This window comes from Microtus ochrogaster, unplaced genomic scaffold (genome assembly GCF_000317375.1).
Source record: "Microtus ochrogaster isolate Prairie Vole_2 unplaced genomic scaffold, MicOch1.0 UNK1, whole genome shotgun sequence".
NCBI lineage: Eukaryota > Metazoa > Chordata > Mammalia > Rodentia > Cricetidae > Microtus > Microtus ochrogaster.
In genome coordinates this window covers 17,907,968-17,933,723 of record NW_004949099.1, presented here as the reverse complement: position 1 = coordinate 17,933,723, position 25,756 = coordinate 17,907,968, and the positions used below count along the sequence as shown (strand labels likewise).

General features: G+C 37.9%; 1 protein-coding gene across 6 annotated transcripts in view; it reads right to left on the bottom strand.

Moving 5' to 3' along the window:
• Positions 1 to 6,225: 6,225 nt before the first annotated feature.
• The window catches only part of Chl1 (cell adhesion molecule L1 like), a 211,522-nt gene continuing 191,991 nt past the window's right edge, over positions 6,226 to 25,756 (bottom strand). For 5 of the 6 annotated variants that reach the window (XM_005364953.2, XM_013352991.1, XM_013352992.2 and 2 more), the window contains 8 exons: positions 23,904 to 24,019; positions 23,546 to 23,750; positions 23,224 to 23,346; positions 20,363 to 20,542; positions 17,096 to 17,257; positions 16,343 to 16,474; positions 13,594 to 13,666; positions 6,226 to 10,080 (listed from right to left, as the gene is read on the bottom strand). In XM_005364953.2, coding sequence (XP_005365010.1) covers positions 9,864 to 10,080; positions 13,594 to 13,666; positions 16,343 to 16,474; positions 17,096 to 17,257; positions 20,363 to 20,542; positions 23,224 to 23,346; positions 23,546 to 23,750; positions 23,904 to 24,019 — 1,208 coding nt within the window. In that variant the 3' untranslated portion in view covers positions 6,226 to 9,863. The remainder of the gene's footprint in view (positions 10,081 to 13,593; positions 13,667 to 16,342; positions 16,475 to 17,095; positions 17,258 to 20,362; positions 20,543 to 23,223; positions 23,347 to 23,545; positions 23,751 to 23,903; positions 24,020 to 25,756) is intronic. The other variant, XM_013352993.2, reaches the window with a different exon arrangement.

The following is a 25,756-nucleotide window of genomic DNA, read 5'->3' as shown; positions in this document are numbered from 1 at the left end:
GTCTGTGTCCTACCACAGCGCCCTCCCCAGCCCTGCCTAACACAAACATAAGCCCTCAGACCCAGCCAGCAAGGTGTGACTGGCATCACCAGTCAGCAGAAGGCTTTTGTGGGGACTTGAGAGAGAGTTGTTGGGTACTGGTATCCCCAGAAAGAGAACGTTAGAGCTGGGAAGAGGAGGAGAAGCTGAAACACTGCAGAGAGGAGGCTGAGTGTCTTGTCTGTGGGGTGAAGAGAGTGTGCCCTGATGCAGAAAGGGGACCGAGGGCATCACGTTGAACTTCTCATTTTTGTTCTGCTGCCTTCTTCCTCTGACACCCACTGTTTCTCCCTAGACTCTGGTCCAAATACATAGCTGTAAGGCAGGTGCAGTAGAGTCCATGTTGCCCTTCGTGCATGCCTGCTGCCCTCTTCTGCAGGGTGCAGGAGTGATGCCTCAGTTCACTAGCTAGGGTGCCCCGAGCACGTCACTCCTCTCTCTTCCCAGAGCACTGCCAGAAAGCTGTCTGTTTCCTTTCATTGAGGCCCACATAGTGGTTATTATAGATCCAAAGTCATTAAGATAGAAATACCAGGACGCCTGCGCCTTTGTCATGCTTCTGTCCACACTGACCCACCTTTACTGCCATTTTTCTGAGTGTCCTGGAGCTAGGCAGTGAGTATCCATCCTCAGCGCCCAAAGCACAGCAGACAGCCATCACCAGTGAGGGCTTGGATTTCTAGTTCCACCCCTTGCCAACCCGGAAGCACTATAAATAGGCCCGGTTCCTGTGGTGGCCTCTAGCCCACCGTTGCACATGGAGCTGACAGTTCCCAGCCATCCAAAATAACCACACAAACACACTCAGCCTGGCATCTGCTTCTGTTCAAAGAACGCTCTGGTCCTACTTGTTCCCAGCAGAGGGAGCACTGGCGCTGTACAGGGTGAAGAGGTGGGGCTTGCCCTGCCACAACTGTTGAGGATTTCCCAAGGTGGAAGGGGGTAACTTCTGTCACCTTTCCCAGTGGAGTCTTTACCCTCTCTGGAATGAAAATGGCCGCTTCAGACTTCTGCACCTCTTACCAGCTGGTACCCACAGCAAGTTGCTCCCGTGCCTCTGAAATGACTGTGTATTACGATGCACTCAAATAAAGCATTGCACCCCTCCAAAAGGGTCATTGTGCATGGCCTAGTGTTTGCAAATGTTTGACACTGCATGCCCTATGGTTGAGAAAAGCCCCTTTGCCTCTTTTATTTTTGATAGCCAGAAATTCAGGGAGAAATACCACATGTCTCCACAAGGTGGCACACTTTCTCATGTCTTCCAAGTACAGAAGCTTCAGGATGTTCTAAGTGGTCTGTCCTTTAGACTGGCAGGAACTCAGAGAATTGAGGAAAGGCAGAAAGGGATAGCGTCACTCTCCTTAACAGGCCCACGGCTTCTCTAGTGACCCACGACCATCTCTTCCCAAAGGGATTTCCCCAGCATCAATTCCAGCCCTGAATTCAGTGTCTCCAGAACATTCACCACTGGGGCTTTGGTGCTGCCCTTCAGGGCCTAACCATCTGTCTCCTGGAGTTCTTAGCCTGGCCTTAGCTAACCCACACAAAAGCACATGCAAGCGCACACAGAAATACATGCGAGTCCAGCTGCACGGGTGATCAGGGCTGCGGATTAGCCACAAGGCAAACAGGGTTTCCCTGTCTTTGTTGTCATTGAACTGGGTTGTTTTATGTTTCTGTTTAATAGTCTGAGCTGGGCGCCGACAGCTGCCCTCTGAGGGACTAGGGAGGGAGATAGTCCAGCTTATCCCCACACAGCTGTGGTAACTCTGCCTAGGAGTGGAACCAGTTGGTGTCAGGGTGGCCAGGAATCTCCCCCTTGACTATGCCCACATAGTCATGGCTCAGGCCTACTCCCTCTGAAGTCCCAGACTCACACCTGGACCCACAGAGATTTCTGGTTCCTGCCTATTCCCTCGGAGGTCCCAGATTCATGCCTAGATGGGTTAGAGGTCCTGGCTCAGGCCTAGTTCCTCTGAGGTCCTAGACTCAGGCCCAGGCCCACAGGGGTCCTGGCTCAGGTCTACGCCCTTGAAGGTGCCACATTCACATCAGGACCCTCAGCGGTCTCTGGCTCTGGCTCACTCGCTCAGCAGTTACTCCCTTGTACCTCTTAATTTTAAAAAAAAAAATCATTGGCTTTTTCATCTTTTCTTTTGAGGGGCCTACAATGGAGGAGTACAGACTTGGAATAAGTAGGATTGGGGTACATGATGTGAAGTTCTCAAAGAATTATTTTTTTTTTCCTGTTTCTTTTTTTTTGGATTTTCAAGACAGGGTTTCTCCGTAGCTTTTGGTTCCTGTCCTGGAACTAGCTCTTGTAGACCAGGCTGGCCTCGAACTCAGAGAGATCCGCCTGTCTCTGCCTCCCGAGTGCTGGGATTAAAGGCGTGTGCCACCACCGCCCGGCTCAAACAATTAATTTTAAAAAATATTTAAAAAATAAGAAAAAACAAAGCTGACTCAATTTTCACCAGAAGCCCTAAACTCCCAACAGTTTCCCAGCTATGGTTGGGACCTTAGGAGTTCCCCCTCCTTCTTTGCTGAAACTGACTGGTTTATGAAGGTGACCGTAGCTGCTGGGGGCAATGTGTGTAAAAGCCATGCCATGTCCAGAGGCCATCCTCCCAGAGTACTCCTTTCCATCTTCTGACCTGTCCGTTCATGCTTCTTGAGTTGCCTGTTTTGTGCTCCTGGATGGGCGATGGAAACATTTGCCTTACTTTAGAACAACCAGGATCAAAGCAGCCAGGATTACACACAGCTTGCTTCCATGTAAATATTTGAAATTTTCTCAGAGGTATTTCATAGTTTGCAATTATTGCCTCTGCTTCTTCAGACTCCTTCTGTGTAGCAGACATTGAATGACTGTCTGTCAGATAAGAAGCATTGCGCTATTTGGGTGGTATTTCCAATGAAAAGGAGAATGAATCTCCTGAATCTGTGGAGTTTCTAAACTTACAGAAGGGGAAGATGGTATTCAAATATCAAAAGAGGTAAATTAAAACCACAAAATTTTTAATAATAAATAAGAGAGGTGTGCGTGTCCTAAAATAAGATTTGACCTAGTTTTGAAAGTCTTAGAAGGCTTCCATAAAGAAATTATATTCAGCTTAAACAGATTATTGAATCTGTTGAGGGAAAAGGAGAAATTTCAAAGTCTTTAGATAGGAACGAATTTGGTGGACATCAAGAACTGATAAAGGACAGAAGGATTAGCCTGAGATTCTAATGGCAGAACATGCAGTTACCCCTTTACGAAATGCTTCTTTACTACTGAGTGTCAGCCTATGCAGCCCACATTAGAGGAAAGATACAGATCCAAAAGAAGGTCAGGACTGAGTCACCACCACTGGAATTGCTATTTCCCTCAAAATCATGCCAAATAAGGGAAGGGACAAGAAAGCAGGGTAGGAGATAATGTTGAAGCACTTGATCTACAATGTCCATTTCTACAGTAGGCAAACGGATGGCCTATTAGGTATTAACTTCTTAATACTTCTGGGCTGAGGATCATGGTCTTTCGGCAGCTTTATTGCATCTTAGGTCATCATATTGAGGAACTGTCCCAGGCAAGGTAAGTCCTAAGTAATGTGCATAACAGTCTTTGCAGAGTTCCTTACTGTAGTAGAGACTGGCAAGAGATGATAGAGGACTAGAGATTCCAAAGTGGGAAAGCAGTGGTAGTGGTTGATACAATTCTCAGAATTAGTTTGAAGAGAGAAAGGAAGGAAAATAAGGAACCTAAGAATTATGTACAGATTTGAAAAGTTAATGGAAGATTTCTGTTTTTTAAATAACAAAATAGCTACCTATTCTGTTTACCCATGTTCTTAGTAAAGGAACACTGTAAGCTGATTTGTACCTACCTTTATAATCACCTTTTGAACTGGAGAGATGCCTCAATGGCTAAGAGCACTTTCAGCTCTTCGGGAAGACTTGAGATTGGTTCCCAGCACTCAAATCTATGACTCATAAGTGCCTTTAACTCCAGCTCCATGTGATCAAACACCTTCATATGACCTCTGTGGGTACCTGCACGCATGCGCCATACACTCACACAGACACATATATAAATAAAACATAAAAATATCTTTAAACAAAAATCTGCTTCTGAGGATGGTGGAGAGAAGGGGAACAGGAGCAGATAAAAAAAAATAGCGAGAAAGTGTCCAGCTAAGGTGCTCAGAGTGTGGAAAAGGGGGGATCTAGAAGACTCATGGCAGCAACAGCAGCAGAGCCTGGAAAGTCATGTGTTGCATTTTCAGCTTGAGTAAATGGACACTGACCAGTGTCACCACTCTCAGGTTTGGAAGAGAAAGTGAAGCCTTCCTTTTTATATGTGAAATTTACTTCTTATGGAAAAAGTCACGTGTAAACATGTTATAGTGTAGAAGAGGACTAAGCTAAAAGTAAGGTGACGTCATCTGTCTGCACATGGCAATCGAACTCTCAGATGGACAAGAAGTTTTAGGCAGATAATACAATGAGAAAAGCCTTTGAATGAATCTGCAAAATAAATCTTGGCTCCCGTATGTTTGGATACCATACTCTCAGCAGTTAGTAATGTATAAAATATATCAGTTTCATTATTTTGTATCAGCACTTTCAAAATATTTTTGATGAAATTGTTTTCTACAGAATTCATGATATATATGTATATATATATACATATATATATATATATATTCACTTTGGCAAACTTTAAATTTTACATTCTGTTATTCATAGGCAAGCCAATAAACAGTATCCTCTCTCCCAAAAGTATCTATATATTTATTTGCTGTACAGTACACCATTTAGTTATTAATGTTTCTTTCAGGAAATATATTTAGCTTTCTCAGCTTATGTATGTCTTGTAAGGAGGATGCACACATGTTTATAGCACCAATTGCTCAGCAACACAACACACTGAGTGGCATTAAGAAGTAGTACTTGTCTGATTTAAAGCCGACTTTTCCATAAGGGCTCTCCATAAGTGGGACACTCTGAACCAACCTGTGAGTCCAACAACATATGGTTTAAAAATCTCGGTGTGATATTTTACAAGAAAGCAAATGAGAAAAGCAAAGGGAGGAAGAGGCCCCATTGTAGATTTTTGTTTCTAATAGTGTAACGCAAATACCAACTCAAAGCATTCTAGACAGCTCCTGAGGATGTCCGTCCTGGGAGGAGCTTCTTTTTCAAGTCCTAAGCAGTATCAGTGGAACCTGGTATTCCCAATTCTCTTGCAAACCACTGATTTTTTCTGAATGCCTACAATGTTTTAGGAGGCCCACACTCACTTATTAACATTGCTTTTCCCCCCTCTTCCAAGTCTTCTCAAAATATTTTAAAACCAAGTCATTTGTCCCCATGCTCAGCAGGCCACAGTAAGTTTAATGCACCTTTGTTAAGCATTTCTAAGAGAATGTGAAGGGGTGAGAACATAAAAACACAGACCAGAGCCGGGCGATGGTGGCGCACGCCTTTAATCCCAGCACTCGGGAGGCAGAGGCAGGCGGATCTCTGTGAGTTCGAGACCAGCCTGGTCTACAAGAGCTAGTTCCAGGACAGGCTCCAAAACCACAGAGAAATCCTGTCTCGAAACCCACCCCCCCAAAAAAAACACAGACCAGTATAAAAATTAGAGGTCTGGGACTCAAATGGCCCTAGGAGTAATTTCTTCCCCTGAATGACTGTGTAATATTAACTGACTTATCAACTTCCTTGTTTTCTAGTGTACAAAGTGAAAAAGGAGATTTTTAGGTAAACTGCCGTAAGTTGTATAAGGTACATAGCAAAATATTTTAAATATCAAAATACTCAGAAAATTGGGCATCCCATTTTTAAAAGAATATGTCAATTTTAACTTTTATCCACTTTGAAGATAAAGGATACCACATGTTATTAAAATGACACATTGCTACATTTTTTTACTGAAAAATAAGCCAACCAAAAATATATACATGTTAATTTGCATTCATTGTAACTGTGAAGTTGGTATATTTTCTAGCCCTTATTGACATCAAGTAGTCTTTCTGTAAACATAGTGATACAAATAAAATATTTCACTTATTCTTCTTCTTCAAACTTAATTAATTTATGCTTTATTTATAGTTTCAGAATTAGTAGGAACCAAGTTTAAGCTTGCAATGTAAATTCTGCTTTTAATTAGATAGAAAGGGACACAGACGTCTTTAGAGTACATGAAGTCAAACTTTTATTTGAAAGCAGAATTTCGTGTGTAATGAAAATAGTATTGAACCACACATATCCATAAGCATAATACAAACACCATCTACAACACAAACACACGCGAATAAAGATCTACTGTGAACATTAATCTATGTAAGAACAGAAAAGCTAACCAGATGAGCCTGCCCTCTGTACTTTTTGTCTCTTTGACGATGCAGTCAGTTGAAGACAAATCAAAGTAGCTTTGGCCCAGCCCTACTTACCTCACTATAGGAACACTAGGATACATCTACTATCACAGACCACAAACCAGTACTACAACCAATTTAAAGTTGTTATGAGAATTACGCCTTCATGGCATGTAAACATATTTAGGGTTTCGATTGGCAAATATGTTTTAAATACTTAGAAAAGCAGCCGACATCTCTCCTTATTGTCCTCTATCTCTTCCATGAGTAGAAAATAGCGTTAAGTCCATTGTGCTCTACAGTTTTCTATAAACATGGGTACATCTAAAATATCAGATGCCTTTATACCAAGAGAATAAATCTACTGATTTCACATCTTACAAATTACGCATGCAGAATGAGTGGAAAACACTTTTGTATAGCAAAGACCCTGCTTAGTTTTCTTCCGATTATTAATTTTCAATGGCATATGCAAATCGTACTCCACACTTAACAGCAAGATTTAGTTTATTTTCTGTAGATCTGTTTTCTATAAAAATATATTTATGTGCTTAGAGGGGGAAAATTGAGTTGGTGTATGTGGGGGTGAGTTTTTGATACTTAATTTGATTACAGGTTGGGTTATGAAGTTAAAAGGCATCTTAGATTTTATCATTCGTAAGTTTTCTTAGTACAAAAGAACACCCTGTGACAGCAAACATTAGCACTTTTGTAGCACAGTTTGAAGTTAAAGCAGTTCAGCAATATGCCTAAGGTTTTTATGTATAGTCAGTGCTGGAACCTGGAAGAGAACACAGATTTCCCTGACCCTCAAACAGTTCTTTCTGAACTTATCCCCATCCACAATCCTGGAGGTTATATACAATCACTTACATTAAAATCATACTGTCAGTAGACTACAGAAAGTTACTGCAAAACCAGTTTAAGAACAAAGTTGTATATATTAGCAGCTGCCTTAAAACTCAGGGGGGGGGCATTTCCCAAATAATTATTCCCCAATGGTAATCAGCATTGCACATCACAGAGTCTGCCCCTCATTGTTTAAGAGAGAAAAAGAATTAAATCCACTTTAACCTACTGGATGTGTTTTCATTTGAGCACACTGAATAATCCAATTCTACAATTAAAATCAAAGGACTCCAAGGATCTTGTCTTGCTCTACTGAAGATGTACAACAGAATGAAACCAAATAGCATTTAGAAGTTCACAGAAGCTAGCAAAAGGGGTTATAGCACAACCTCATTTTCTTTAACCTTCATTTGGAACAAAAATGTAAGTATTTGCATCAACATTAGACTTAAAGATTATTAAATTTTTAATGAAACTGTTCTACATTGTTGGTTATTATTATCAACCCATATGACCCTTTCCAAACTACATTTTGAATGATGATAAGGAGAAGGAGGCAGAATAACAGCATAATTAACTATCGGTCACATCCTTTATTTTCTGTGAAGCTCAGTTCCACAGCCCCCCACCTAAAATGGCACACAACAGAGGCTCCTCCAGCAATCTGTGCCTTAGTCATCAGATGGCGCTGGGCATCAGTTCACACAGTGGATGTGTAGATCCTTACACACTCATACAGGCTAGAGAATAAAGATACCTGCCCCCTTTCTTTTACTATTTCCAGAAAAGTAGCTAAACATTGTGATCCATGATTTTGAGAAAACAGGTTTTGCCTACCTATGCATTCTAGAAGAGATATGAGATTTAAAAAGTATGTTTTGTGTACATTACTGCATTGGTCATTTTCCTATCTATGATTTTAACCCCAAAGCAACATAGCACATCATATCAATTAAACATGAAGACTAAACAGTAAGGATATGCCAGTAATTACACAAAGTAAAGTTAAATATCTGAACTGTATCACAACATAGTTAATAATTTCATGGTGAGGTTAAAAGTTTCCATTACACGAGAGTGTTAGCATCCATTATTTACTTATATGTGTGAAGAGTTCTTCAAGGTATTTCTAAAACACTCTAAAACTTCCGTACCATTTTAGATGGACTGGTAGCCCACATGACAGAAATTAATTCCCTGACCCTGTACTAACTATGACAAAATGAAAACATTAAAAATGATGATACCACCACAGATACATTTACAATATGATATAAACTAACAGGTACATAAGATTTTCTACTGTAAATAATTTTATTTGTTGGAGACTGGGGCAGGAATCCACTCCAAAACTTATTTTGAACAACATGAATGCATTTCCCTCAATCGTTATATGCTATTTTATTTTGAGAGCACTTGAAGGAGAGTAATATAAGAATAGAATCCAATTATTCATGTAATCTTGAATCTGGAATGCTGGGTTAGCCCCTGAAGGATGAAAACAGCATCCTACTATATACACTTTAGCTGTACAATCATGCTTATTAATGTTCTCTTTCTCACTTCAAAATAAAACACTATGTGTAGATATTAATATAATATGTACAAGGCATTCATAAAACATATCCAAGGGAACCAGTCTATAAACATAAAGGCTAAATGCTGTGAACATACAAATGAAGATACAAAATACAATCATCAACATCTTCTTTCTCTTTTTAAAATAACCTCTGACCTTCTGCAGCTCCAATTAGTTCAAGTTAAAAAGTAAAAAAAGAAAGGAAGAAAGTAAGGAAAGAAGAAAGAAAAAAGAAAGAGCAAAAGAAAGAAAGGAAGAAAGTAAGGAAGAAAATTAGATAGATGATAAATAGATAGATAGATAGATAGATAGATAGATAGATAGATAGATAGATAGATAGATAGATACAGAGTTACCACACTGACAGAAATTGAAGACAATCATTCAGAAATTGAAAACATTGTAACTCTGCATAAAAATGGTAGCCTCTGGGCAAATAGTTAGGAGCTCAATAAATACGAGTTGTATGATCATCTAAGACCTTCACTAATAAATTTTAAATAATAACTTCAGACTGTATAGATTCCATGAAGTGTTTAATAAGACATTCATGTTCCTTTTTACATTTTAAATAACCAGCTTACTTGCTTACAATCTTTTAACCTGTAGTGAATCAAAGTCACTAAAACAGTTCTTAAAAACTAAATACAACTGTGTATCCAGAGAAACCCACACAGTTAGCAACATTAATGCACACACACTGAGGAGAACCAGGCAGATGTGGAATATGTAAAAGAGGAACTTTGGATTCAGTCAAAGTGGATCTAAGAACAGGATTTGTTTTGTGTTCTACATTTTGAGCACCCAAAACCAAAACCATAAACGAAACACAGGCCTGAAGTGTTTGGCATCTGACTTTTTTTTTTTTTTTCTTTTTGAAGGCAGTGCTATTTTTCTCAGCAAAATTGCAGAATGTCAGAATGTCAGCCTCTGGACACGTGTTTCCAGTCTTCTGTAAAAGATTTTGCCTCCCAGAAGAGACTGGGGAGGGAGGACTGTGCTAGCCAGCGGTGGTGCATGTGCTGTGCCTAGGCCCGGAGTGGGAACGTGGCGGTCGAACTTCCGTTGCTTTCAACAGACCCTTTCTCCTTAGCTCCGGTGTAGGCGCCAATAAAAGATCCATCTTCATTGAATATGGAGTGGTCTCCCTCTCCATATTCCACTAAGCTGTCAGCACTCTCTGTGGGCTGCATGTTCCTATTCAAGGACCGAAGGCTTCCTTTGAGAGGCTTTTCATCACTGTCGCTAGAAAACAAAACAGAGCCATTCCCCGGGAGCTCAGATTCACAGGCACATACAGCAAGACTCTTTCACAAGTGCTAACAGGTTCGATAATTTTCAACTTGTTCATATTAACACAAATGACAGGGAAATGCAGCTGAAATGACACATCAATAAGTAAGTATTTTAAAAGCCATAACTAGTTTTCTTTATTCTGCGTGACTGAGGAACACTTTTCTGCTTTTTTCACACTTGTGTTTCCCTTTTAAATGAGGACCTGCTTTGGGACATGAAGATGCAACATGCTGATTCATATTGAGGCTATAGTGTGCTTGGTTACCTGTGTGCTCCCTGAATTCATATGCTAAACTGCTTTACCCAAGTATGATAACAACGGTGTGTGGGCTCACTGGAGATTAGCAGACACAGAACAGTCCTCATGAAAGGTATTTGCCCTAGTGAAAGGGCCTCCAGAAAGCAGCTTTGCAGTTTCCAGGGCAGAACAGGAGAAATGGGCATCCATACGTGAGATGGTTAACTCAGCAAACACTCATCCTGTCCTGACTTGGATCTCACTGTCCAGTCCCAGGACTGTGAGAAATATTCTGCTGTTTATAAGTCACCTAGTTATGCCACTAGCAATTGCTATTCAGTGGTTTAAGGGCAGAAGACAAGTGTTACTTTCCTTGCTTTATGCACTCTTGTTGCTCTTGGCCTTGTGTTTTGATCTTTTATCTCTTATTTTGGTCATATAAACTCCTGTATCTTTCTCTTTTGTTTAGTATAATCAACCAAATTTAGTTTCTTATAAAATTTGCAATTAAAATTGTTAAAAGTACATTGATTAAATTAGGTCACAGCCCTATCTACCCACCTACCTACCTATCTACCCTATCTGTCTGTCTGTCTGTCTGTCTGTCTGTCTGTCTGTCTGTCTATTTAACACAGAGGGAGAGAGAGAGTGTGTGCACAGCAAAGTAGGAGAAGCACTTGTTAGGAAGACTAAGGACTTGAGCTCAAAAGAGAAGAAGGTAAGATAAGATAATGGGTGTGAACAAAGTACTATATATACATATGGAATTGTGAAATAATAAGTTCTAAAGGAAAATATAAATCATTGTGAATATTATTAATATGATATCTGATGTGTGTTTTACTCATTATGAGAAGCAAGCCTGAAGTCACAAAATAGCTACAAAATTATGCCCTTTATATATCTGATTTTAAAAATAAAAAAAAAGAGTTTTAAGTACCAGTTCCTAAGTGACTAGATGAAAGGAACCATCTGTGTTTGACATCAGCATAAATCAAGATATCTGTGTGGTATGGTAACAGGCTTCAGAATCAGGACACTGAGGTTCTAAAAATAAAAATAAATGTGTCATTGTCTTTGGGGCCAGATAATGAGTAATAAAAACATGTATCTAAGGGTAAAGCATATAAGAAAGTTCCTGAAACATTAAAAAGACAAAAATTCCAGATAAATATTAAGTTTTGGAATAAAATGCCAGAAAATATACTGACTGTTTGAAAGGCTGTAACTGTAAACGATGTAGGGAAACAAAATGAAAAATCCTTTCATAGAAGCTGCAGAGTGTAGACAAGTAAGCTTATGGACAAGGAATAGATTCAGGAGTTTGTTTTGTTTTGTTTCCCTTCATAAAAATGTTTGTGAACAGTTGTCCCGAGACCTCAGTGATCCCTGTTCAAAAGGAATGTGAGCAACTGTGTAAAGTCTTCCCTTTAAATGTGTGCTGAACCTATTGGTTCACCCCAGCACAATAAATAGAACATACTAGAGCAATGAGATGTAAGTTCTAAGATTGGGGTATCAACATACTATGAATTGCAACTTGGGTACTCGCTCTGGTGTGTCTGCCTTGCCTAAAGCTAGATATTACTAAGTATTCTGGAGATAAGTCCACATGGCATGGAATTGAGGATGACTCTGGCTTGCCAAAATCTGAAGTTCTTAACTCCTAAATCTGGATCTAACCAAGCTCTGGCAACACACACATAAGGAAGCAGATCTACTGTCAGCCAAAACTTCAGGTAAGACTACAGTTCTTGCCAAAAGCCTGTCTCCTGAAGACCATACACCAGAAGCACATACCTGGCTTCATTTTGCATGGGCATTGAGATAATACTCAATTATTATCCTAAGTTTTACATTTCAGACATAATCAGGACGAATATTCCAATCAGTACAGCAGCACTGACCACAACTTTCTTAAGCTAACATTCTTTTTCTTTTTACTCTCTTGTTTTTTTCCTTCCTTCCCTTACACCTTCTCTCTTCTTTCTTTTTTTTCCCTTACAGCCACCTCTGTCTTTCTCTCCTCTGATCTTCATGACAAAAAACATAAAAGCATAAAAGAAGGCACCCAATCAGCAGAAAGGGAAGTGATGAACATAGAGACCAGCAGAGGCATAGTGATGCTCAGATCTGTATTAGTTACTCCAGGTCAACTACTCAAAGTACCCCACATCCATGACCATGCAGAGAGATTCCGAGCTGAGCCAGTGAGAGCCAGCTAGATTTCTTAATTGGTAGAGATTCTTGAATCATATATAATAACATCAATTTAAGTCCAAAATTGATAGTAATTTTCTTGCTACAATAGAGATAGTAGAGATGATCTGACTAAGGAATGGTGATAATTCAAGAAAGAAAGCTAAGAAATATAATGGGCACAGGGTGAGGCAGAGATGTGTAACTGGAGAATTTGGCTGTTGTACTAGACTTCTTGCTGTGTTGTCCCTGCCTGATTGAACTCACACACTGAATAATACTCTTCAAACAGGTATCAGTGACTCTATGCTTTAAGTATTAATTTACCACTTAGTTCTTTTGCCAGCCTCGTTGCCTTGCAGAAATAGTTGTTTACCTTTTAGTCTTTCATTCTAATTGATTGATAATATTATTTGAATATGGCAAGGTTTTTTTTTAAGTCTAGGCTCAAGCATAGAGTTGAGTTTGGAACCTCTTTATTTTATAAATGCACAAAGAAAAGTTGAAATCTGTGTCCATAAATGCAAACTTAAAGTAATCATGTCCATAAGGCAACCTTCAGAGTGGCTCTAAGATGTTTCAATTACTTGTTTGTGTGAATATTACACGTGACATGTGTTATGCACAGAGCTTCAACCAAGCAATCTTGATGCTTGTTGCTATCCAGACTGTGGTCCTTAACACACCTCCACACCTGCACATAATAATTCAGTTCTTATAAGAGTAGGTAAAAGTATATAAAAAGGAAAAACAAGAAAGAAAAAAAGATGAAGGAAGGAAAAGGAAAAAAGGAAGGAAAGAAGGAAGAAAGGAAGGGAGAGAGGGAGGGAGACAGGGAGGGGGGAGGCAGGAAGGAAGAAAGGGAATGGGGACAGAGGTGGGGTAAGGAAACCATTGGTAAAATTTCTTTTATAAAATTAGTGTGTTGTAGTTCCATTACTTGAGTTAAAAACAAAGAACGTTCTCCACTTGACAAACCTGATGGAAGTCTTTCAACTGATCATGAAATACAAAGTTACATTTACCTGTATTCACCAAAAGTCTCATCTTTTGCTGACTGAACTTCTGGATCTGGGTGTAAATCTTCCTTCTCTTTTACTGAAACAGAAAATTGAAAGTAGTTTAACATCAAAACTATTGGAAAGACCCGTCAGCTTGGCTGCTGAAAGGCAGGTTATAAAAACACATTGATTGCCCCAAGTTTTTATGCCAGTATTATTAGCTTATTGAGCAACAGGTATCAGTTGCTTTTTATTTAATCTGAAAACAGAAATAATTCCCTGGGTTTTATTTTTCTGCTATTAAGCACCTTGTAGACTTTCATGTCATTCGCCCATATCAAATGGGAACTTGTCCTATGAAGAGAATCCAACTTAGATCATTGTGTCTATGAACATAAAATTTATTTTTTCTCCAAACTATTTGAAGATTTAATAGGCTCTTAATGACCTAAGTCGTGAAACCAGTTTAATACCCTCTCAAAAAGATCAATCATTATGGTGTTCTCTATCAATATTTTAATCAAAACTACCTTAATAACAAAAATAATCAGGGCTACCAAAGCATTCTAAATATATAATTACATGCGAGACTGTAGGGATGATTTAGCTTATATAAAGTGTCTGTCAAACATGTTTGAGGACCTGTTTTATTCCAGCACCTGCATGAAAATAGCAGACTTGATGGCAACCATCTTTAGCTGCATTTATGGGGAGGAGGGTACAGGAAGATTTCTGAGACTTGCTGACTAAATCCGTCTAGCTAAATTTGTAAGCTTCAAGTTAATGGGAAACCCCGTGTTAAAAAAAAATAAGGTGAAGATGATTGAGCAAGATAATGGATGTCAGTCTCTGGACTCCACATGCATAGCCACACTGGGAAATGTGCAGACTCCTCCATACTAAAAGTAATTTAGTTTCATTTGAAACACTGGGCCATCAGATTGGTTCTTGATTCTCTTACCTTTAAAAACACAAACAAGTTTCCTTTAAGATGCTATTCACCAGTGCATACCCTTAGCTTTCCTCCAACACGAAAAGTTGTTGCTATTGTTTTCAAAGGGTTTGAATTGAGGGAGGGCTTCAGAGCACATATAGGTTCATATTTCATAAGCATTACTTTCAAAAAGATAATTAAAAAGCGGTCTCTCTTCAAAGTGTCTAATGAATGACCTGGAATATCCATTAGTCATTGTGAACATATTTGATAAAAGCTAGATTTCAGAGAAAAATGGAAATGGACAGCTGTGCCAATTAGACATGCTATTTTAGGAAAATGTATGTTATGTTCTTCATGGTTTTATGTATATGACAGATTCTCAGTAAACATTTGCTTGGTGAACCAGGAGTCAATAAAGAACAATTTATAGATCTGAATACCATAAGCCAAGAGATGCAGGAGTTTAATATTTCTCCTTTTGTAAAAGCACAATGAACAGGAAAAAAAAAACCAGCAACAATGTATACATAAAATAGCAAGTTGAATATAATTTATATAAAAAACAAGTTAACAACTAGAATGATTTTATTTTTATCCAATATGTTATTAATATTTCAAGAAGCAGTACACTCAATAAAAGTTACCCAGGAAAGTAATAGGAAATGCACCCTCTGCAATGCAATGGTGATCTCGAACAAAGCTGGGGAGTGGAGGAGTTCTACCAGAACCACACACAACACCAGAGCCAGGTGTAGAGAAAGAAGTAAAGGCATGCCATAAATAAATGAGCTCCTTTGTAAGGTATTAAAGTATATGTGTGACTTAATAATATACCTTCTCGGTGTCTGATATATCTATGAAAAGAAAACTTAAGTTTATAAGCATTATGATCCTTAAGAACCTAGTTTAATGTTTTTATCTTGAAGTTTCATTTCATCTTAGGAGCTGGGGTGTGGAAAGGCGTTGTCACAGAAGCCTTCTATGTCCCTCTTCCACAACCATGAGTATGAAGCTATTGATATCACCGCAAAAGAAAATAGTGATAAGGATGCTGAGGTACAGCTCTCCACAGCTGATGGCTTCTGGCAGGGGTGTGGATGGGGAAGGTCTCAGCTTTCTTTACATGATGGGCCACTGGGCGTTCAGCCATGCTTCAGTGAGCATATGGGCAACAAAAACTGAACTTCCTTTTGGTGTTGGGGGAAGTCCTAAGGGTCAGGGAGCAGACATGGGAGGACTAGGAAGTGACTGTGCTCTAGGAGTCCATGAGGTGAAATTCCCAAAAAATCAATAAAAATATTTTGTTAAAAAGATTAATTTCACTTGATTTATGTGTATGTGTGTGTTTGTGTACGCACAGGTGCTTGAAAAGACCAGAGGCGTGAGACTCCATGAAGCTGGAATTACAAGCTACTGTGAACTGCTCAATATGGTTGCCGGGAACCAAACTCAAAATGTCAAGTAAGTACTTTAAACCACTGAACTATCACCCTAGCCCATACAGTCTCTATTAAATACTAAACAATCAGGCATAGTGGCACAGACCTTTATCTTAGCAGTTAGAAGGCAGAGGCACACATGGATCTCTGTGAGTTCAAAGCCACCCTAGTCTACCTAGTGAATTCCAAGCCAATCAACTCAAACAGCTACTAAAAGCTAGCATTATATACTATGCATATTTCCTTTGGTTGTTTAATCAAAATATTCCCTGTTAGTATATTTCAAAGCTAAAACACTATAAACTTTATCCACATAATTTTTATAAAATAGTTCCCATAGATCAACTCACAGTATATGCTATTCAAAGTTGAAAATCATGTTGAGCCATGGTTTTACCTGAATACTTTCCACCCTTGTTCCTCTTCACAAAGCAAATAGTTAATAGTATCAGTGTGAGAAGAGCGATTGCACACATCAGTCCAATAAACCAGCCTTGAGTGGAGATGTCATCATATAAGCCAGCATATTCTGTTGTATAGAGAGAAGGTACAAGGTTGACCTACCTCTAGAATCAGTCCTTGATATTATGTAACATTGGGGCACAATCAGATATCATTTTAAAAATAATAAATAATCTTTCATTTGCTCTCAAAGGAAATAAAGTAATCTGAAGGTTTTTTGTTGGGAGACACTAGGAAATCATTCCTTCCTTCTTAGGGAAGAGGCTCTGTAGGGTTGCATTTAGCTCTGAAGATGAGAATCAGAAAGGATAGTGAAGTTAAATGCAGAAGCAGCAGCAAGCAAGCCATAGCACAAGCTGCCTGGATTACAAGCAGATCACCATGACACCTTTGTGAGCTCTGGTTTGCTTCCGATTTTCTTTAGTTTCTGTTATTGGCAGGTGTTAATTAGCATCATACGCACTCAAGTGACTACTGTGGCAAACCCAATAAGGGAAATATGGGATCATTGTGATATAATTTCCTTTTGGTAATTTTGAAATACTCTGTATGCCAATACAAATTGAAATCATAATCTTTATATCTACTGTACTCTATACTTTCTAATATAATATATATATATTTAAAATTAATCCACAGGACATAGTGAATTGTCTAAGACGATAGCCCACACAGTCTCATTTCTCACCTCTCCCTCTTGTCTCAATTACATCTTGAAAAATGCTATCATTATCACCCCAGTTCTTAGTCATGAGGTGAACAATATGTTCCGCTCCCGGCACAAGTACCTCTACAGGGTGAATCTTTTGGGTAAGATTTACTCCTTCTGTTATCTTCCTGATACCTTTACCTAAGAAAGGTACACAGTTAAGTCATATGATTTCAATCACTGGAAAGCAGGAGAGAAATGTAAAAAATATATATATCATTTTTCGAGATGAAAAAAATCATTTTGGTGTTTTTATCTTTAATGGTTCTTGAATCATGAGTGGACTCAGAAACTAACATTTCAAGATTTTTCTCTTAAAATGTTGTAAATAAATAAATGCAATGAAATCCATTTATGGCCATTTGCTGATGGAATGGTGCTATAAATCTGCCTTCGTGGGAATGGCTCAAAACCAAACACAGACTAAAAAGAAATCCTTTGAATTTTGTGGTATTTTCATATTAGTTGAATTTTCACAGCCAGTGAAAAGATGAATATATCGTATTTTCATATTATTACAAATAGAATTAAGATTTTAACTGTGTTTTTATTAAATGCATAAGCATAGTGTTGTCATGATCTCAATATGTTCTGGTAAAATGGCATCACAACACATTCACATAGAAAGTATTTTTTGAATTAGAGTCTTCAGCTAGATTAAGTGCAGGTTTATAGGTACATTTAAATGAAATGGTTTCACTGAGATTTAGTACATGTATGAAAAAATAAATAATTTTCCAAGAGAAACTTTCAATAATATGTCAATAAGTTAATCATTGAACCTCAGAGAAACAGATGAAAATGAGTTCAGTTCAATTAATATGCATTAATTTCTGACCTTGCAATTAAACATATAAAATACTTTTGTCATTAAATTCATATTTTTCTAGGAATCAACTCAGCATAGAAAATGTCAATTGGCCAAGTACCAACAATTTACACATGAGATGAATTAAGATCCCTGTTGAGAATGTTATGGAGGATGGATGACGAGACTCTTTGTTAAGTGGGCATAGGACAAAAAAGCACTTGGTTGTAACTTTTCACCACAGACTAAACTTGATTATATGACTACTGAATAAAGAATAAAGGAGTTCACTGAAAATGGTGCCGTGACAGAAATAAAGCCAGTTACACAGAGGAGCTGAGCTTTTAGAATGGATTGCTGTAATAGAATGGAATGAATTCTTACTTTAAAAACCAGAAATATTAGTATATCATTTAGTGCAAGCTTTTGGAAAACAGAAATGTAAAGTGATTTATTCAAACCTATAAGGACACAAAAGCATATTCTAAGCCCATGATTTTCCCCTCTTTCATTAGGGAGACACCCTCAAACTGGAGAGAGAACAAGGAAACAGCTTGCTTTCAATACCAGAATCTTAACTTGTGTTCCCTCATCGAAGGAGGGAGAAGAAATATCTGCAGCAATAGATTCTAATTTTAACTGTTATCAGTTTAAGAGTTCTCACGGAAGCTGAGATATATCTCCTCTGTAGAACTGTATAATATTCAAAGATTATGTTGAAGTTCATGGAAATGCTACTATAATTTACTACATGGCAATATATGATTATAGAAGAGAAAGCAGTGTCAACAGAGGAAAGGGCAGTAGCTGGAATACTGAAAATTCAGATGCCTGGAAAAGAACACAAACACCTTAGTATCGCAGTTTTTAATAACCAACACGGGATAGTGAAGCAATCTTCCTTTACACACTGAAGCACATTAGCAAAATGACACATCAGTTATGAAACCACCCAGCAACATTTTCACTCTCCAGGAAAGTTTGTTAAGCATGAATGCAAAAAAGCCCAGTTTCCCAATATATGCAGAAGAATGTGGAGCAAGACTAAGGCAATCCTTTGGATTTTTTCATGCTCCTTATTGTCCAGAATGGGACTGATATTTCTCCTGATTTTTAAGTTGTCACTTCTATCAATACAGCAACTGTCTCTGTGGTTTGATATCTTATATGAACAATATGGAAACTGAGTATTTAGATCACTATCTATTCTTTGGACTGCTGTGAATTGAACATTTGATGCCAGTTTGTAACCTTGAGATATAATCTTCTTTAGTAACTGGAGCGATTGTCATTATCTTGAAGTCTAGCATTTTTCCTGATTACTGAGTTTGTCATTTCATCCAGTGTTTGATTTGTCCTGAAATCATGGGTTTGGGAGAGATGATATTGGAAAACACTCTTTCTCAAAAAGCAACTAAAGTGTAGAGGAGAAACACGGATCCAAAGATGGAAACAGTTACAGGAAGAACCCTGTAGTAAATTCAGAGTGCAACAGTGCTTAGCAGGAATACAATGAATGGTTGTGATACACACACTTAAGGGAATCACAATTGTGTCATAGTAAATGTTGCACAATTTGGTTTTCTTCCTCACTACTCTCCTATTCCCTGCATTTCTCCCATTGATTTCACAGTGTTCCTAATCTACAGTTCAGAAAACCAATCAGAATAGAAGTACATTTGCCGTAAACTATTTGTGAATAAGTGATTTTGTTTCCCTTATTGTCTGCTTTCATCAACTCCTTTCTCTCCCCTTGAGCCCTCCTATGCCTGAGCACTCTGAACCCCATATGAGTCCGCCTTTCCTAACTTGTTGATATGAACATCAGTTCCTGAATTCATTTTACTTTACTACATAGCCTTTTTTGATCTTGATGCATTAAGGATATTATATATAAATGGGCAAGAAAAATCGTAAAATTTTCTTGGAGAAAAAAATTTTAAGGGATACTCTTATAACCTAAAGGAGAGATAGAAATGTAATTTAATTATAACTGTGCTACATGTAAGATCAAAGACTGATAAGTCATTTTCAACTCTTACTTAGCTTGAACTACCAGACAATAAAATCAAACTTGATATATAAATTAATATACTATGAGTCAAGTACCAAAGTAAAAGACAATATTTAGAAAGAAATATTCTCCAAAGAAGAATATCCTTTTCCTAACCTTGTGAGAAATTTTATGAGCCTATGTTCACTTATTTTACTTAATTAGAAGTATGTTTCTGACCTTATATAAATTAAGTTATGATTAGTTGTTGTTCAGAAACCCGTGAACAAATGTGAGCCTTATAAACAGATGAGTAAATTCTGTATTTGTGTTGGTGGTGCATAGAGGGTCAGCTAGATTTTGGAATAGAGACTGGGTACCTGCACTTTAGTCCAGTTGCATGAAAACACGGCATGCAAAAGCATCATGTACATCATGTACTTACTCCCTTCTCCCAGTGTGGCACTTTCCTCACTTATTGGCTTCCCACAGCCTTTTGAGGTGCATGCCTTCAAGTAGAACTTGTATTTGGTTGTTGCATTGAGGTTTGAGAGACGCCAGCTAGATTTAGATGGAGTAGTAACATTGATTTCATTTAATTCTCCAATCTCGTAGGTGTCGTTTACTGAAGAAATAAGCATAAAAATTAGTGCTTCCAAGTTCTTCACAATGAAAGGTGCAGTGACTTGTCCTTTCATTCCTATTTCCTGAAAAAGTTTCCATCATTATTCATTACTATCAGCTCTTTCCAGGTAAAGACAACTATTATTATTACAGCAACTATTAAAAGACTACACCAGATGCTTGCAGAGAATTCATCAGCATTTTCACCAAGTTGTGAACCCTGGAAACTATAACTCTGATCTATCTGCTGAGATATACCCATTGGTGCAATAATGATAATATAATGGGGTAATCAACTTTTTTTCAGAGGTACACTTCACTGGCTATGCTAAAATACTATGTTTTGAAAAGATGAACTCACTGGAACTACCAGCTCAAGGGTGTGTCCCTCAGTATCTCAGCAGGGAAGAGCATCCCACTTTACCCTGAGGGGATATTGACAATCAGTGGTGACTGGGAGCAGGGGTGTCACTTAATTCAATGGAAAAAATCACAGATAAGTTGCCCTTTCTCCATAAATAACCTCCTGTCATGCTCATGCAAGCAACTCTAATTAAATACAGTAGATCATACATGTAAAAAGACATGGAAGCAGGAAGGGAATATTTTGGGAAGTAGGAATTCAGTGGGAGAGGGAAGGGTATAACAGGATAATAAGGAATTAGAGGGATCAAATTTCATTATAAACATGTCTGAACTGGCAAGATAATAAAAGCAAATTAAAAAAAACAAAGTGTGCAGTGTACTGAATATGCATCATATTTGTGCCCTCACAAATCCAGTCCTTGCAATTAACTTATTGGAAGTTGGGAGCTCTCTCAGCTCAGCATAGAGAGAATCAATGGTCCACTGAACTGATAAACGAATTAAGTGCTTTTAAGTATCTACTGTGCCCTGAACACTATGCTAAATGCAAAACAGGCGAAATTATGTAGGGATATGTTTAAGGTCTGAAGACACCGATGGTAAGAAAAAGGCTACAAAAAATCTTCTCTGCACTCATAAAAAGAGAATGTTTTATTTACATAAAGTGCCTTCCTTGTTTTATATAATGCAGTTACATCAAGAAACCAAGCAGTATTCTAATCATTGTAAAGCTGGAAAGATATTAGTCACTTTATCACCATTAAACACTACAAGGTCAATTAAAATAATTACTAAAATCAATGCAAGAATGAGGGAAAGTATATGTCACTCTGGAATATACAAATGGCAATTAGTTAGACCAGAGAAGAACAAGGCGAAAGCACACTATATAAAATATACCCTGCATTTATTATTAATAATGAAATAAATAATTTAATATTAGTGAATTTTAAGAAGTACAATGACTATTATAATTACTAATATTTCAACTACTGTGTTATGAGCAATAGTTTTTAAATCAAATTTAAATCTTACAGACAGATCATACAAAATGTTTGAATTTAATCAAATTTAAAGATAGGACAAAATAAAAATTTAAAACTCTTAAAATATATCAATTCTGTCCAGTCTTAAAAATTGGTCCTTGGAAGCGTGTGGCTTAAGAACTCAAAATTTAGACAATGACAGACTTGAGTATTCATCCTAATCCAGCACTTAACATTGTGGTATGACCTTCAAATACCAGTGGACTATGTGTGTTGATTCCTTCATCCATAAAAGAGGACTGATGTACACTACAGCATGCTCTGCAAAGGGTGCATGGAACAGCACAGAGAAGCACTTACCACAAAGCAAACTAGTGGTAAAAACCACAACTTCTCTTGGATTTCATCCATATTTAATTAAACAGGTGTGCAGTGCACAGCAGCGATCAATGGGACCTAAAGCTCATATGTGACCCAGATGTGAAACCTCAAGAGACAGCAGAGTAATCCACCAGGGCCACAATTAGGTTGGTTTCTGTGAATAGGGTAGGTGGAATGGCTTAGAGTTCAGTGTGTGGGCTACTTAACAACTCATGGATGTTAAGTGTTACCATTGAGATATGACTGAAGTTCCACTTTTCAGTCTGAAATCATGTTTATATTTGATGACTGTTTCAGGTAGGAGACGTTATGACTTTAAAAAGTTCTAAACAAGTTGAACTGTTTTCAATCTAGTGTCACAGAAGTATGCAGAGATTTTTCTGAGTCTCTCATCATGGCCTGCCTGACTAGCAAGCTATCAATAGGGGGTTCTACCCAGATAAATATATTTAAGCTTGAGAATAGAATCATTCATTTTCTTTGGAAGAGTCAGTCTTATTATAATGCTATGAATATACTTTGAATCTCCATTACATTATTCACTAACTCTGCCCCCTGGCATGTTTCATAATTCTTAAAGCTACTCACAAATAGATGGTACACACACTTTCCTTAGTAATCACTGTTTTAATTACAAAATAGAAGTCCACAGACCTTTTGTAAATATAAAATGTGAATTGTTAGTACTATGAGAAAATGCAAACTCTGTTGCCCTAATTCACAGTTGCTATTCTTGTGAGAAAACGGCTATAGGTAATATGTAAATTGGTGAACATAACCATGCTCCAATGAAACAAAGGTTTCTTATTGAAACACACAGAGGTTGTAGCTTACCTTTATTTTACTGTTCCTTGCACTGTAGGGAATATTGCTCATTGTGTAGCAACCCAATTCCTTAAACAAAAACTGAATCTTCAGTAGATTAAATCTAATTCAATTCTGTACTTACTTATCTGGTATTGTAAAAGGTAACCAGTTAAATTTCCATTTAGTTTCTTAGGAAGTCCCCAGGATAAAGTGGCAGTGTCTCTATCAACTTTGATGACCTTGAGAAAACTTGGCTGTTCAGGTACTAGAAAACACAAGATCATAAATGGGCATTCATAAACTAATGAATTTCTAGAAAAACAAACAAAAAATCCCCTTGATAACACATTGATAGAAACCAAGATATGAAGTCCTCTGAGCTTCACGTTAACTATCAATAATGAAGCGAATGTTTAGCAGAGACATTGGGTAATTTGCCTAGATGGCTCTTTTCATGTTCTCACCTCCTTCTGGGGTCTGAAATATATAGGGCTCGCTCTCTGGACCAGCTCCTTTGGAATTGTAAGCTAAGACTGTTAAGTGATATTCACTAAAGGCATCTAGGGATGGAACCATTCCAGAGTTTCGCTGTCCTGAGAATCTTAGGATGTTCACTTCTTTGGGATGTGTCCTTCCATCCAGCAGACTTTTGGTTTTCCACCAATTTATCTGCAAAGAAGATGCAAACGCTTTAACATAGCAGCCACAGTTGCCCTCTTCAAATCAGTTAAAAAATCTCAGGAAAGAAACAAATTCAACAGTATCATTTAGGAAGTGAAAATGAAATGAAAAATTACTTAAAAATATCAACCTGATACCAACCTGGTATCCTCTCAGAAGCCCGTGTACTGTTTCCTTTGGAATTGATGACCAGGTCACTTTAACTAATGTGCTATTCATAACATCAACACCATGGATCACAGGAGCTGTACTAGGATCTGTAAACATTAAAACTGATTAGCATCCAATGCCTTACACACAATTCATAAAATCTCCTTCCAAAAGTGATCTTCATAACATTTAGCCTGGAGAATGCACATATGTGCTATTGGTTTCAAACAATACCAGCAGTCTCTTGGTACAGAGTACTTCCTGAGCCCACAGGAGTTACTCTATCTATCCTACTGAGAAATGGTGGCAGTAAGGAGAGAAAATGCAAATGGAAATGTAAAGCTATGTCCACTGGCATGTTCTCTGAATAAGAAGAAAAATGAGCCCCAGTAACATGATGAAATTATTTAATAATTAGTTTGACATTAAAAGAACAGTTGTCTTAGCCAGATTCTGGGTTGTTTCTTTATCTTGTCAACTTAGGCCAGGGTCATCAGTGAACAAGCAGCTTCAAACTGAGAAAATTTCTCCATTATATTGCCTTTAAGCAAGTCTGTGAGGCAGTTTATTGATTCATTGGCTGACCTGAGAAGGCCTGGCCCGCTGTGGGTGCTAGCTCCCCCATGCTTGTGGTCCTGAGTTGTATAATTATTCTGACTGAGGAAATCAGACAGCATTTCTCCATGGCCTCTCCTATATCTGTTCCTGCCTCCAGGCTCTTGTCTTGAATTCTTTGACTTCCTTCAGTGATGGAGCATTGGCCTAAGAGTTATAAGCCTATAAGCCTAAATAAACCCTTTTCTACTCAGGTTGATTTTGTACATGGTGTTTATCTCAGCAAAATAAAGATAACAATCAACATGAATTGAGTATGTACACGCTTCAGGTATTTAGAAGCTCTACCTGGATCAACTCATATGCACTGTAGTATATTGTCATGAGACCAGCACTGTCATTGTGTTCTTTAGAACAAAGGAGCCAGCAAGACAAATTGATCATTAATGGTGTTCTTTGTGTTTTTTTATTTGAGTAAATAATATGAAGACTGGTAGGATAAGAGATTATGATCATTCTTGACCTTTCCTTCATCATTCAAAACATGACTCCAGATACTAGAAGAAAATGAGAACATCTCCTCATACGGAAAGTTGCCCAGTGCAGTCTTTTCTTTTTCTGGAAGTATAGTTGTAGCAGTTATTATGCTATTAATATTTAATAATATAACTTTGAGACAGCTACTTTAGAATTATTCATATAGTTAAAATTTCATACTCAAATCTGGGTGTGTATCTCATCTGTGTTTGCCAGACTCCAGGCACGCAAAGGAGACCCAGAGAATTGTAGCAGGCTGTTGCTAAGACGTCCTCGGCAAGAAAGGGTTAACCTAAGGAAACCTTGGGAACCTCGTGATCATTATGTTCCTTCACAGAGGCTTGTGGCTTGTGATGCTTCCAGTTCTTTAATTTTCAAAATATAAAGAACTTTAACAGGTTCTTGAATAAGGCTGAAACTTCCAAAATACTTATTTTGTTGTTATGGTTTGGTTTTGGTCATTGTTTTTAGAACTTTATTATTCTTTTGATATTGTGTCTCATGTTGCCAAGACTGGCTTCCAGTGTGTCATGTAGCCAAGGATGAACATCTAATCCTTCATTTTTTACCTTCTAAGTACTGGAATTAAAGGCATTTGCCAACACAACTGAGTTTCATCATACCAGGTCTTCAAACACAGAGCTTTGTGAATGCTGAATCAGAACTCTATCAACAAGCTATGTATTTCTTTAACATTACCTTCATCAACTAACTCTCTTCAAAATCAACCCAAACTTTGATGCATGCACGTA